Below are 13,532 nucleotides of genomic sequence, written 5' to 3' on the forward strand. Positions count from 1 at the left end.
GTTCCACTTAAAAAACTGAAGTGTTTACACACAGAAGTACCTAAAAGATAAATGAGCTTCAAAATTATAAATGTCTTGAAATGGGCCTTCCTATACTTTATAACTCCTCAACTATAAGATTTTACAATTAGAAACATGAAATACTATTTCTAGAAAAAGCCTCTCACTCTCCTGAGTATACCTTCTAGAAATGGTTAACAGAATTTTCCAAACAAATGTCTGGAAGTGGAATACTCTAGGTCACAGGATTCATAGCACAAGTTCTCTCTGTTCCTAACCTTCCTTTCCTTGAGGTGTGCTCCAATTGTAGCATCCTGGAAATTCTAAGTTCCAGTCTTCTAAAGATAACTTTGGTCTCTTCTTCCCTAGTTCATCACGTAAAGTTCAAGTATCACAAGTAAGAGTTGTAAGCAAGCTGATTGTGAATCAATGGTGCTATGTTTTATTTCAGTGAGAAGCCCTTCAATGACTTCTATCCATACTAGCTAATTCAGATGACATATATATAGAAAGAAAAATCCAGGTAATTTTACTTCCTCCATTATCCTTATTTAGCTTTTGTGAGCAATTAAAAGTTTACTAGTCTAACGTAAAGTAATCCCAGTCTATTAAAATATAAAGAGTTGCTTGCTGATCTTGCAAAAGACATTGGCCCAGGTTCTAAACTTAATCAACTTTTGATAAAAACAGATAATGAATTCCATTCACAGGAGCATGGATGGATAACAAAAGTTGGCATCCCTGTAAATTAAGATGAAATGTGTAGAGAGAACAAAGAGCTTTCACTTACTTGCTCGGAGGACTGAAGGTGTGACCTCAATTTCACTTGTTGCTTGATAAGGCTGAAAGGCTGAAACACTGTTGGTACCAAGCTCACTACCAAACACCTCTGGACTCTGGGTACCTGTGGAACTGGCACTGGTGCCATCACCTCCATGATGCGGATCTTGTTCATCAAACACAGCTACCAGCTAGAAAAGAAAGGCAAATTTGCATGTATAAATAAAGGCATTTAAATTACTGCCAAAATGTTATCTTATTTTAACATAAATTCACAGTGGAAAAATACTGACATTAATGCACCCGGGGAAGTTATGTTTTAGAAAGCAAAACCCCTCAGAAATAGTGTTTTCCTTAAGCTTACGGCTTTACTTCTACAATTCTAATTTGTATATTTCATATTTAAATTTCTATGGATCAAATATATGAAAACAGATTGGTATCAGAGAATCCTAACTCAAGGATAGATTTAGTAGTTTTTTTTTGTTTGTTTGTTTGTTTTAACATAGCTTACACTGTTACGTGGAAAGGAAAAATATATGTGTATATGAGAGTGTGTGTGTATAAATGCGTATACACAGCAAGAAGGGAACTTAAAAACTATGCATGACTGCTCATTTCTATGCTAAAAAATGTAGGCTAAAAGAGAAATTAATAAAATGAGTTACCTACAAGCAGTAAATAGGGATGTGGTAGAAAGAAAGGAAAAATGGGAACAGGCAATGGCACAATGAGGAAGTGATATTTTTATTTTTCTGAGTCTTTTTTCTGTAGACCACTGAAGCTCAGAACCATGAAAATGATTCAATTACTTACAACAGAAGTAAAAATTTTAGACAAACCAGGATGCCAATGTGAGGTGAGGAGAACAGGGAGAACTGAAAATTTCTCACAAACAAATGAAACCAACTATGTACAAATGAACATACATTAAGTGGGACGGGAAAGAAAAGAACAACTAGCTAAATGTAGGAAAACTATTTCCATTGTTTAATGTAAAGCTAAGACAGAAAGAACTGTCACACAAATACTATATTCTTGCTAGCAAATTTGCTTCTGACAAGGGTATGATTTAGAGATTTTGCTACTGTACACAAACACACCTACCACAAATGAATGAAAATATTTTGGGAAAGAAAAGCCAACATTTTGATGATCAGAAACCAAAGTTACAAATAAGCAAAAGTTAACTCTGTGGTATTATTTGGAATCAGAGGCCCATGGAGGTGGTGGTGGTTGGGTGCAGGGAGTGTTTTTTTTCTTTTTCCTGGTGGTATGAGGATTGAACCCAAAACTTTGTGCATGCTAGGTTAGGCTACTGAGGTACAACCCCAGTCCTTTTTTTTTTTTTTTTTAAATTTTGAGATATTGTTTGATTAAGTTACCCAGAGGGGCCTCAAATTTGTAATCCTCATGCTTCAGTCTTCTGAGTAGCTGGAATTATAGGTGTGCACTACAATATTTAGCTCAAACTCATGGTTTTTACAAATAGGTGCAGTCATTTGTCACTTACAAGAAGGCACATTCCAAGAAATGCATCACTGGATGACTGTCATTGTGTAAACATCCTGGAATGTACATACACAAGGCCTAGCATAGTACAGACCAATCTATCCAAAAGGCTTCTGATGCTATCAAGAGAGATGGTAAACCCTAGAAGTAAAGGCTGATGCTACAGGGCATACTGTTTTACAAGAAACTTTATTTTTAATAAGGAGTATACTCTAAAGTAAAGATAAAAATCATACATGTCCAAACTTATAAGTTGATGACTATGAAGTATCACATGCTATACATAATTGTATGTATACTTTTACACAACAGGCAGCACAGGAGGAGTGTTTACATAAGCATCATCACAAGCATGTGAATAATGTCTTGTGCTACAACATCACCAGGCAATTAGAAATTTTCAGCTCCACTGTCATCTAATGGAACCACCATCATCTATGTACTCCAAAGTTGACTGAGATGTCATAATGAGATGCAGGACTATAGTTAGGTAGAGTCATGCACAGATAAGTAAGTATAAGCAAATATTGAATGCATGTTTGAGTATGCAAATTCATATTTCCTGACTGTTCACTCAAAGGTCCTGAAAGCAATGACTTCACAGTACCAACAAATATATTTAATACCCAGATCTTTGATTCTAATATCATTCTCCAATAAATTAACCAGGGCTTCTTGGAAAAATGGCTGATTTTATGACTGAGGGCAAGGATAATACATGATGAGCTGGAACACCCTGTGATATTGAGAGTAAAGAAGTATTCAAAGTGATGGAGGCACAAAAAAGGAAAGAGGTGACAACATAAAGGTGACCAAAGCTGACACAACTTATTATAAATACCTATGTTCACACTGATTAACAATCCAAAGAAGTAAAATAAACATGCATGATTCCATAAAGACTTACGAAACAAATGGTAGAGAATAAACACATGATCTCTATGTAATATTCCAAATACTAAAAATAATGGAATAATGGAAAGAGAAATCATCATTAGGCAATTTCCATAGCAATAATTGTTTTACGTAAGATCTACAAATGGATGCTAAAGTTAATGGGTAAGAAAATGATGAGAAATAAGATATTTGCATATCTCAGAATGTCTCCCCATCAGATATATGTTAAATAAAAAGGGGAAATCTTTTCAGTGGAGAAACTTGGCAACAGCACTTTAAGATATAAGAGAAGTCAGTATCACGTTCCATCGGATAAAATGCACTAGGAAGGATAATGACTTCTGAAGTTCCTATTTCTGCCAAAAATGTTTACCTTCAATTTAATCATGAAACATTAGACAAAACCAAGTTAAAGGACATTCCACAAAATAAATAAAATGCCTTCAGACTGTAAAAGTCGTAACAATCAAAGAATGATAAAATTATTTAATTTGGAGACAGGAAAAATGAGAACTACATGCAATATGATCCTATCCTTGACTGGATCCAGGAGTAGAAAAAGGATGTCAATTTTAAAAAATGGCAAAATTATTTAAATTAACTCCACAGGTGAGGTGACAGTATTGATGCAATGTTATTTTGCTGTTTTGATTATTATATAAGATGAAAATTTTGAGGTAAATGAAGCAACTTGTATGGAAATACTCTGTAACTATGTTTCCTACTTTTCTGAAATTTAAAATGATTTCAAAATACAAATTTTAAATGTAACTCTGTACGTTGATCTTAAAATAAAAATTTTGGTGGCCAAAAAAATTATGAAAATAAAATACATTCTTTTTCATCTTATGACAAATACAGTTCTCAAAAGAATAATGAATTTCTTAAAAGGATCAATAACAACCATCACATTGGTCACTGAACTACAAAATCCTGGTTCTAGTAATGGAGAAGCTTAACATTCCAAAGAAAAGTTAACCGGTGACAGCCAAAATGAACAACCCGTTTCTGTCTTGAATTCAAGCTTTTTTTTTTTTAATGCCAATAGCCCTGACTACTTTTCTCTCTAAAGCATAGTAAATTTATAAAATATGAACAGTAATCATAATTACAAACCTCATTATATAGTTTTGTCACTTTGAACAAATCCTATTTCCATGAATGCTTACATATTATTAATCAATTCATGAAACAAAGAAAGCCATTATAACGTTATAGAGACACGTAGACAAATAGGAAGTTCAGAACCCTTCTGCAGTACAATATATAATTAGCTGATTAAACAATTCAGCAGGAGGTTAAGTGGTAAGGAAAAAGCACAGCAGAATGACTACTTGGCTACTCAACCCTATAATGAGCAACATAAGTGGAAAAAGAAATCCATAAGTTCTTTTTAAAAAATGGAAAGATGTTTGTATGCATATACCAGTTTCCTTATACACTAATAAAATCAATGTGACATTGACTGGCAGTTGTCTTTCTGTAGTAGAAGCACAGACTTTCCACTAGATCTGGGATCAGCAATTTCTTCCTGAAAAATATCAGAGAGCAAATACTTTCAGACATGTGGCCCCTATCATCTCTGTCAGAACTATTCTAGTTTTCCATGATAGCATGAAAGCAGTCAGAAACAACAAACAAATGAGTGTGGATATGTTTAAATAAAATTTTATTCATCAAGTTGGACAGCAAACCAAGACTGTAGGACACAAGGTGCTGGGGTTGTGGCTCAGTGGTACAGTGTTTGTCTGCATGTGTGAGGCACTGGGTTCAATACTCAGCACCATATAAATAAATAAATAAAATAAAGGTCCATTGACAAATAAAAAAAATAAAAATAAAAAAGATTGCAGAATACAATTTGTTGACCCTCCACTAGATTGTCTATTTTTCTAGGAACACTCAACTTTAAACCAAGTACCTTTGCAATCCAGATAAGCTAACAATATCTACTTCAGACTCTTCAACAGGTTTTACGATTTCTATGCATGATTTTAATATTATTATACTCTTCACAAGGTGTTTGGCTTAATATGCATTTTGAAGATATTAAGTTTTGACATTTTGGTGCATAATAGGAAGCAAATGAAATTCAAGTTTGTTATTAACTTTCCACAATGATATCTTCTCTCAAGAATCAAGTCCTTTTTGCGAACTGAAAATGGAAAAGGAAAATTACAAAGAACAAGTCTTTAAATGCCAAACATGATGGAAGAGCTTATACATGTATATTAATTTCAATAATTATCTCCAGCATTTTTAGAAAACACAAGGATTATGAAATCTGGACTGTGTCATGAACAAATGCTGCTTGAATTTCAGTGGCAGAATCACAGTTGGTGATTTGCAATATGCCAATAACAGACAATTTTACAGTTTTCTGTTAAACCAAAATTTAAGTGCCAGGTGCAGATATGAAGTAATTTTGTGTTAAATTAGGAAGGAGGTATAATTTTAGAAAATCTACTCTACAAGAATACATATAGTAATGCAGCAAAAGAAAATGGGACCTTCACAAAAACATCACATATTAAAAGTCTCTATCATGTCCTTCAAAAAGTAAAGGAAATGTCTTTTAAATTTCTGAAACACAACCCAACTCCACTTTTAACAGATGGAATCTTCACTGCTGTCCATGAAATAGATCATTTTTGAAAGTTCATTTTTAAATTTTCAATAGTTATTACTTAAGTCTCCCTTTTCTTCTATTCATCAAGTCTCCATGAGAAAAAGACAAGCTGAATTTGGATAATACCAGTAATAACTTCCAACATTAAACAAAAAAAAACCTCTGATCATTGACACACATATCCTCCTTACTTCAGGACAAGTCATTTTAACTCTCTGAAACATCAAAACTTTCCAACAGAAAACCTGACCTATTATATAAGCATCACACATAAATGCTTACAAACAATTTGGCTATAATGTGGCCCCGATAATGTATAAAATTATAACCTGAAAGCCCACAATTGGATGTATCAAAGTGGATAAAAGTAGAGAATTTGGAGTCAGCTGTGTTTTTACCAGCTCTGACCTTGTTTATTAAATGGCTGTTTGTGAATCCACTGGTCTCTGTAATATCTCTAAGCCTTTCCTTATCTGGAAAAAGGGTGGCAGTTGTCCTAAGACAGAACAATGGCCTTCCACCAAAGGTAGCCATGTCCAAATTGCTAGAATCAATTAATGTTACCTTCCATATTGAAATGGGCATTATGGATGGGATTCAGATTAAGGACCTTAAAATGGAGAGACAGTTTATCCTGGATAACTTGGTGAACCCCATCTAATCATATAAGTGTGAAATTGGTGAACCTTCCCTGGCTGTGGCCAAGGAGAAATGTGATGGTAGTCAGGGAGATGCTGCATTGCTGGCTTTCAAGATCAATGAAGTGACCCAGGAGCCAAGGCATGCAAACAATATAGAAGGTTTCTCCTCTAGAATCTCCAGAAAGGTACATGGCTCTGCTAATATGATTTTCCCCCAATGAGACCCATGTCAGACTTTTGCCATCTAGTTAGTAAGTTAGTAAAGTTACATTGTCTTAAGATATTTGTTTGTGATAATTCCATGTAGCAAAAAAAAAAAGAAAGAAAATTAATAGTGGCCATGCCTACCATGACAAAGAGATAAGGCATATCAACTGTCTGAACACAATGTCACCAATAAGAAGTTTTCCTTTTTAAGGCATCACAGTAATAAATTGGAAAAGTGAAAGATAAAGTGCCAGAAAATGCTTTGTGCAACATATAACCATGGAACAGAATTCTTTTGCACATGTCCCTCTCCTAAGTGCCTTCAATTTCACTTTACAGAAAAACTAAGAGTCAGAAAGATTGATTTAAACAGAGTTTAAGTAAGTACAGATTAGAAATCAAGTCTCTCGACTTCAAACATCCTATTTACACCAATGTACCTTCCTATGGATTATCTACTACATGAATAGCACTGGGAAGCTGCCAAGTATGATCATCTGCAAGTCTACAAATAGGATTCTGTTCATTCTTGACTAACCAAAGGTAATAACCCATCTTGCAAATCAATGTCAAAAATTTTGATGCCACCACCTAAAATGTTTCTTAATATATTTGAATTGGAATCATTGTGAACAATTCCACAATGGTGGTATCGTCACTCAGTCTTAATCAGAAAGCTCAAAAGAATGTTCAAGTTTTGTCTTCCTACAGGAAAATGTCAAGCAATTTAGGTCAAATGGTTATCTTGAAGACTTTTAGAGGCAGAGTTCTCACACACAGACACCTTTTTATTGCCATACCTCCTGAGCATGCTTTCTGTGTTCCCACCATTTTCTCCATGTACAGGTTGAACACATCCAGAGGAAAGTTAATTATGATGGATCACAAAACTGTTTGTCAGATGTTCAATATTAATACACAAAACTCTTTGACTATAAAGTAAAAGACATAGTTCTTTACAAAGACATCACATTATTCACCCCATGGAAGGACCAAATTATGTGGAACGATATTAAAACTCAGAAGGAGCTTGAAGACGCCCTAAAGCCTTCTCTTCATCTGAGGAAGATGTGCAACTTCAACCTGTAAAGCTAATTCTTTTTATCCACAACAAAGTCAAAAAGGAACATAAAACAGAAAGTGCACCTCTGGGTAGTGGCAGGCAGATTTCATGGGCAGATCTCGCAATGAATGCAACAGATAACAACACAAAGAAAATCCAACAGGGATGGGAGAGCTATAGCACACTGCAACAAGTTGTTATAAGAATAGAAATCATGTAGACACATATATTTTAAATTAAGTGAAACTGTTCCATAATGAATAATTCTGAAATATCAATATTCCAGAAGTCGCTTTTCCTTCCCACAGGATAATCTATGAATTACTATAATTAGAATCACACATATCAGTAACTTTAAAATTTTCTTCCTTTGCATGGAGGGATTTTTTTAAATGAAAAATTAGAACAATATTTGGGCTCCCCTTTACCAATATTTTAGTTTTAATCTTTTTTCATTTATAGCCATCTCCCATAAAGCATGCTTGATAACGTGTGGCCCTAAAGGAAAACTCAGCAGGCATTAAAATGCTTACATCGGTTAACACTGTGTTATCCAATGCAAGGAAGGAAATTGTAAATAAATAAATTTATTTCCTGATAAAAATTACAATTATAATTGTAATTAAATAAATAAATTTTATTTAAATAAATAAATAAATCTTTAACTGTGCCATTTTAAACAATAAATATCATGTAGGAAAGGGCAAGACGTTTCCATTCCTTCCTGATAAACTCAGGAGACAACCATCAAAACTAACTGTAAATGATCAAAAGTCACCATCCACAGAGCTAAGAGCATGCTTTAAGAAGGTAGTATTTCTTCATCACAGATGCCTGAAAAGGTATTCTTCTCCATCTTCAAATTACAGTGAAATATATTCACCTATGATACTTCCCAGCCCCGATGCTTATACATTTCAGAGCTGAGATTTATTCTGCTATCCCTCAGGGTGACTCACACTATCACCCACTGAGCCTTCAGACTAATTAGATTCCCAATTTAAGAGTTATGTTCAACTAATAGCCTTGAGTATGTCAACCACAAACCACAATGAAAATATGCAAATGAATACAGCCATAAGCTAGCTGACCCACTTGTCATATATAATGTAAACCCATCTTACAAGGGCCACTGTTCCATTTGTACCTATGCATGCGGTTAAAACTAGATTACACTACTGTTTAAGTGATAATAAAAAGCAGGATAATATAGAAAGTTAGAGAAAAATTATTCTGAAATTGACTAATAATATATAGAAAGGTAGATTCCAAATTGGAAAAGGTGACAATAATTGTAAATTTTATCAGGAACACATGCATATTTCCCTCAGGGACTACAAGAATAGGAAATAAGCACATGAACCTCAAAAGTAAATGTAATGTCCTAATAACTAATTATTTTATAGACATGAAAAAAAAGAACTATAAAATCAATTTGTAAGCTTTCTGATGACTGAGCCTACTTTAATGACATAGAGACAATGCTAAATCCTTAATCATTCTCTGAGCCTTACTTGCTATCATGGTTCATTAAAAACTCATTTAAAGAGAATTAGTGTTTTAGTGGACGAGTAAGCAAAACAATAGTAAAAGAATATACTTGAGCCAATGATGTTCTGTAATAGTAGGAATACAAGTTACGCCAATAAAATCTAACTCACAAAAGGAGAGTCTCAAGCTTGCCATTGAAAAACTTCAGTGCTACACATGCAAGATTAACTCTGTGCTTCATCAGCATGTTAAGAATTAAGTACATTTTAGCTGATTAAAAAAAATGGAACATAGAAAAGAACTAAAAAATAGCAAAATCACACTAAAATACCCACTTTTCCTACTAGCTAAGATACAGTAGAGTAGCAACGAGTTAGGAAACTTTTCCCTGAACTGCATCATGAGACCTCACCCTTTCCTGCCTCCACCTCAGTTCCATGGTTTCAGATTTTGGAGGCAGCTGCTCCTCTGCTTCTGGACACCCAACAAATCTTCCAACATATATCCATCTAAGAGCGAGTAGCACCTGGAACTAGACGCCAACAACATGGTGCTTAAAACCTATAGACAATTTTGCTTGACAATTAATATGTGTTATGTGTATTGGGGATTAGCCGCAATAATAAATGGTAGATAAGAGAATTCCTGAAGACTAACTCCTTTAGTTAAAAGAAAAATAAAATCTATTAAAGTCGAATATCACAAAAGAAATAGGTTTTAATGAGACAAGCCAAAACCACAGGTGTATGTGTGTGCGCGCACACACACACACACACACACACGCCCGCCGCCCCACCTGCCCTCTCAAAGTCTTACTCTAAACTGCAACCAAAAGACACATTACCAATGCTAGAGATACACCGCAATGGTAGTGCAGTTGTCTAGCATGTGTTTGGCTCTGGATTCAATTCCCAGTATGGAAAACACACACACAAACACACAACCAAAATCTTCAGCACCAATCATGATGTTACCTGAACTTCAAGGAGCAAGTACAGGTGAAGTAATACTTGCACCTTGTTCCTAAATTGAATGAGTCACCTGCCTGCTTTATCACAGGCCCCTGACAACATCCTAAATTCTCTCCCATCCCTGACCAGCAGACCCAAGGGATGAGAAGCTGTTGGTGGGATTACTCAATCCAGAAACAGTCCTACAGTTAACACCAGGCAGGAACACAACCTGATATCTTGCTTATATGATTTCTGCCAACATCTGTTGAGTTCACCAAACTAAATTTGAACTCCTTAGTAAGGAAGGCCTTTTTTAGTCTCTTTATATTTTAAGCAAAGCTGAAAATCTGAAGTCATGGCCTGTTTTACTGTCCTAGAAACCTTTGAGATGAAACTTTAGAAATGTAGAGAGAAAACTGAGTCTCCAAAAGGAAAAATGTCCATGTTGGAACAGGGAATGTGCAGCTTGTGGTCAGCCTGTGAGTCACACAGAGGAGCCAAAAAGGGTAAGAGCAAAAAATGTTTAAGAGTATTCAAATACCCATAAATTACTTTGTACCTTTCTGTTTCCTGTAAGTTTTCTGAACTCTAGCAAGGCGGGAACACAACCTCAATAGAGAGCATTTACCTCATAAGAAGAGGGGCTAACATTTGATGGGTCTGTGAACCTCTGGCCAGATCACCTGATCAACCCAAGATCACCTGACCACACCCCCCCCCACTGCCACAGACATGGATATAAGCTGAAACCTACATGTCAGACTAGACTCCTAATGGGGAAATATGATCTTGTTCGGTATTTTCCAATTCCAAGGGAATTCCAGCCCCTTTGGGTAACACATAATTGACTAAGTGTGTACTATAATAAAAAAAAAAAAAATCTGATCTTAAGCCCTGAAGAGAGTCCACATTCTGCTTTGAACATGCGCACCTTTACCTTTGGCTTTCCAATAAAGCTCTTTTCTCTTTGTTAAAACCTACTACATCCTTAAATTCTTTTCTGCGACATAGTCAAGAGCCTTTAAGAGTACAGATCTCCTCTGACTATGGAGAAACTTCCTCAGAATCCCTTATGGTGATACTTTGTCTTGATACCCTCATGTCACCCTCAAACTTCTCCTATGAAACCAGCAATGGTAGGTAGCAGACAGACATGATCAGTAGGGAAATGAAGTTCAAGGGATAATTCTATAAAGTGGGCCTGCATGCTGGTTCTCCAAGTTCTTTTAAAAAGTAGTTTACCTAAGGTCACATTTTGGCTTAAGTTAATAGGATATATAACATTTCTTAACAACCTGTTATACACAGGGCTATTCTTTCTAGGTCAAGGAATTTAAGACTCTTCCCTGTTGTCTCTGTCAATAAGTACACAAATTACCCTGTAAGGGGACTTTTGTGACCTTGATGCAGACCAAATATTTCAAGACTATGGAAGGCAAGATAACTAAAAGCAAAGCCCACTAATTATAAACTTTGTAAAACCAATTTTCAATTAGAACCAGTCGATAGAGGCCAAAATGACGGAGTTGCCTTTAGATCTGTACCATGAGATTTTAATCTCACTATAAAATCCCTCTCATGGGTTTTGGTTGTGTACCTGTGGGTAAAATCTTACCAAGTAAGGACTTAAAATTCTGATACAATCCTACCGACAGTCAAGAGTTAAAGAGTTAGTACCTGGGCAGAACTCTCTGGAAACTTCCCTAAGACCCTCAATACAACTAAGAAACAAATATGGTACAATGTCTGTCTCCTGTATTGAGAAGACCTATGCTCTCCCTTGAGGGTGTTTTCCTTTCTCTTCCAATAAGATTTGCTCTACTTCTACTACATTTTGTCTTGCTTGAAAATTTTTCCTGCAAGAACACAAGAGTCATGAGTCAGGAGACTCCTGGGCCACCGCAGGTAGCAGCAAGATGTAAATGTTTCAATGGAAGCAAGTAGGACTTCTATTTAAGGCAAAACCACCTTCTTATTCCAACCTGTACCATGGAGCTCTGTGCTACAGTTTTTATCAGGTATCTTTAGGAACACAAGTAAAATTAGCCTAAAAGAGTCACGAAATAACACCATCTCTGAGGAATTAGACACTTTCATAATGTCCTTAATATTTCCATCACCAACTTCACTGTTGAACATGTTTTTAAAAGAAGAAAGAAAGAAAGAAAGAAAGAAGAAGAAAGAAGAAGGAAGGAAGGAGGAAGGAAGGAGGAAGGAAGGAAGGAGGAGGAAGGAAGGGGCATCTCTAAAGTTTATTATCAGTCAAATTTGGTGAACTATAATACTTTATTTTTTGGCAATCAGTAGTAGAAAACTTTCCTTCCTAAAATAGAAATTTGAAATTTGAAGGATCTTTCCTTAGTTCTAAATGCTGCAAATTATGTTTAAAATTAAGAATACTTGACTATGGCTTCAATCAATCAAGAAAGTTGCTAAGCAATTTGCACACAGCCACAAAAAACAACTCAACACAATGTTAGTACTACAGACGATGCAACAGAGGTAAGCAAATCATTATCTCTGGCATTTAAAGATAAGATAATATTTCCAATCCAAAGAACTAGGTTTGTTTCCAAGGCAACCTGCCATGTGTATAGGGGACTCACTTGAGAGTCATTAATCCCTTTAACTGCTGACTTCACAATTTGAACAAGAACCCCACTGGTAACTAGTTTCCATCTAAAAGCATCAACAGAAAAATGAGTTTAACTGATTTAACAGAAAAAAAGAATTCAAAGGACTCTGTTAAGACATTGGTGGGGGGCGGGTGCTGGGGGTTAAGAGAAAAAAGTAACATAAGATGAAAAAAAGTAGAGCTGAGTGTTGCTGCTTAAACAGTGATTTATTTTCAAATTAAGATGCATCAAAGCCACTAGTTTTGTTCACTTAGAGTTCTGACTGGCAGTTCAGTTTTAAATGATGCTTAATAAAGTCAGTATTCTGACAACCACAAGCCAATATTAGCAAAAGATCAAAGTTCAATCAATTTGTTTTGTAAAATATAAACCCAACGTTACATTACAAAATGACTTTCAGTGTAATTTGCATGCAAAAAGAGTGTGATTTTTAAATATCCACCAGGGACACAGATAAAAAACTTCAAACATATTCTGGCTCCTTTTCTACTATACTCATTATTCCAATACCTTCTACAAAGGAGAAACAGCAGTATCCTTGACATTAGCCTAAATTATCTTCAGCATGCAATACAATACTGATTAAATTAGGCTCATTTTAATCAGCTGGCAGGTTTATTCAAAAACTAAATAAATAATAAAACTCTTTATCAACTCTTCATTAGTATAACCTGTTTAGAAATGTTTCTAAAAGTGAACATAGAACAAATACTAATTGTGTTA

General features: G+C 35.1%; 1 protein-coding gene across 24 annotated transcripts in view; it reads right to left on the minus strand.

Moving 5' to 3' along the window:
- Nucleotides 1-13,532, minus strand: part of Pard3 (par-3 family cell polarity regulator) — a 667,456-nt gene that overhangs the window by 398,458 nt on the left and 255,466 nt on the right. For 23 of the 24 annotated variants that reach the window (XM_058580585.1, XM_046448315.2, XM_046448314.2 and 20 more), the window contains one exon: nucleotides 791-971. In XM_058580585.1, the coding sequence (XP_058436568.1) occupies nucleotides 791-971 (181 nt within the window). Of the gene's footprint in view, nucleotides 1-790; nucleotides 972-13,532 lie in introns of those variants that run through there. The other variant, XM_058580589.1, reaches the window with a different exon arrangement.

This window comes from Marmota monax, unplaced genomic scaffold, assembly GCF_021218885.2.
Source record: "Marmota monax isolate L192 unplaced genomic scaffold, Marmota_monax_Labrador192_F-V1.1 WCK01_AAM20220418_F8-fsc00066, whole genome shotgun sequence".
In the NCBI taxonomy this organism is placed as follows: Eukaryota; Metazoa; Chordata; class Mammalia; order Rodentia; family Sciuridae; genus Marmota; species Marmota monax.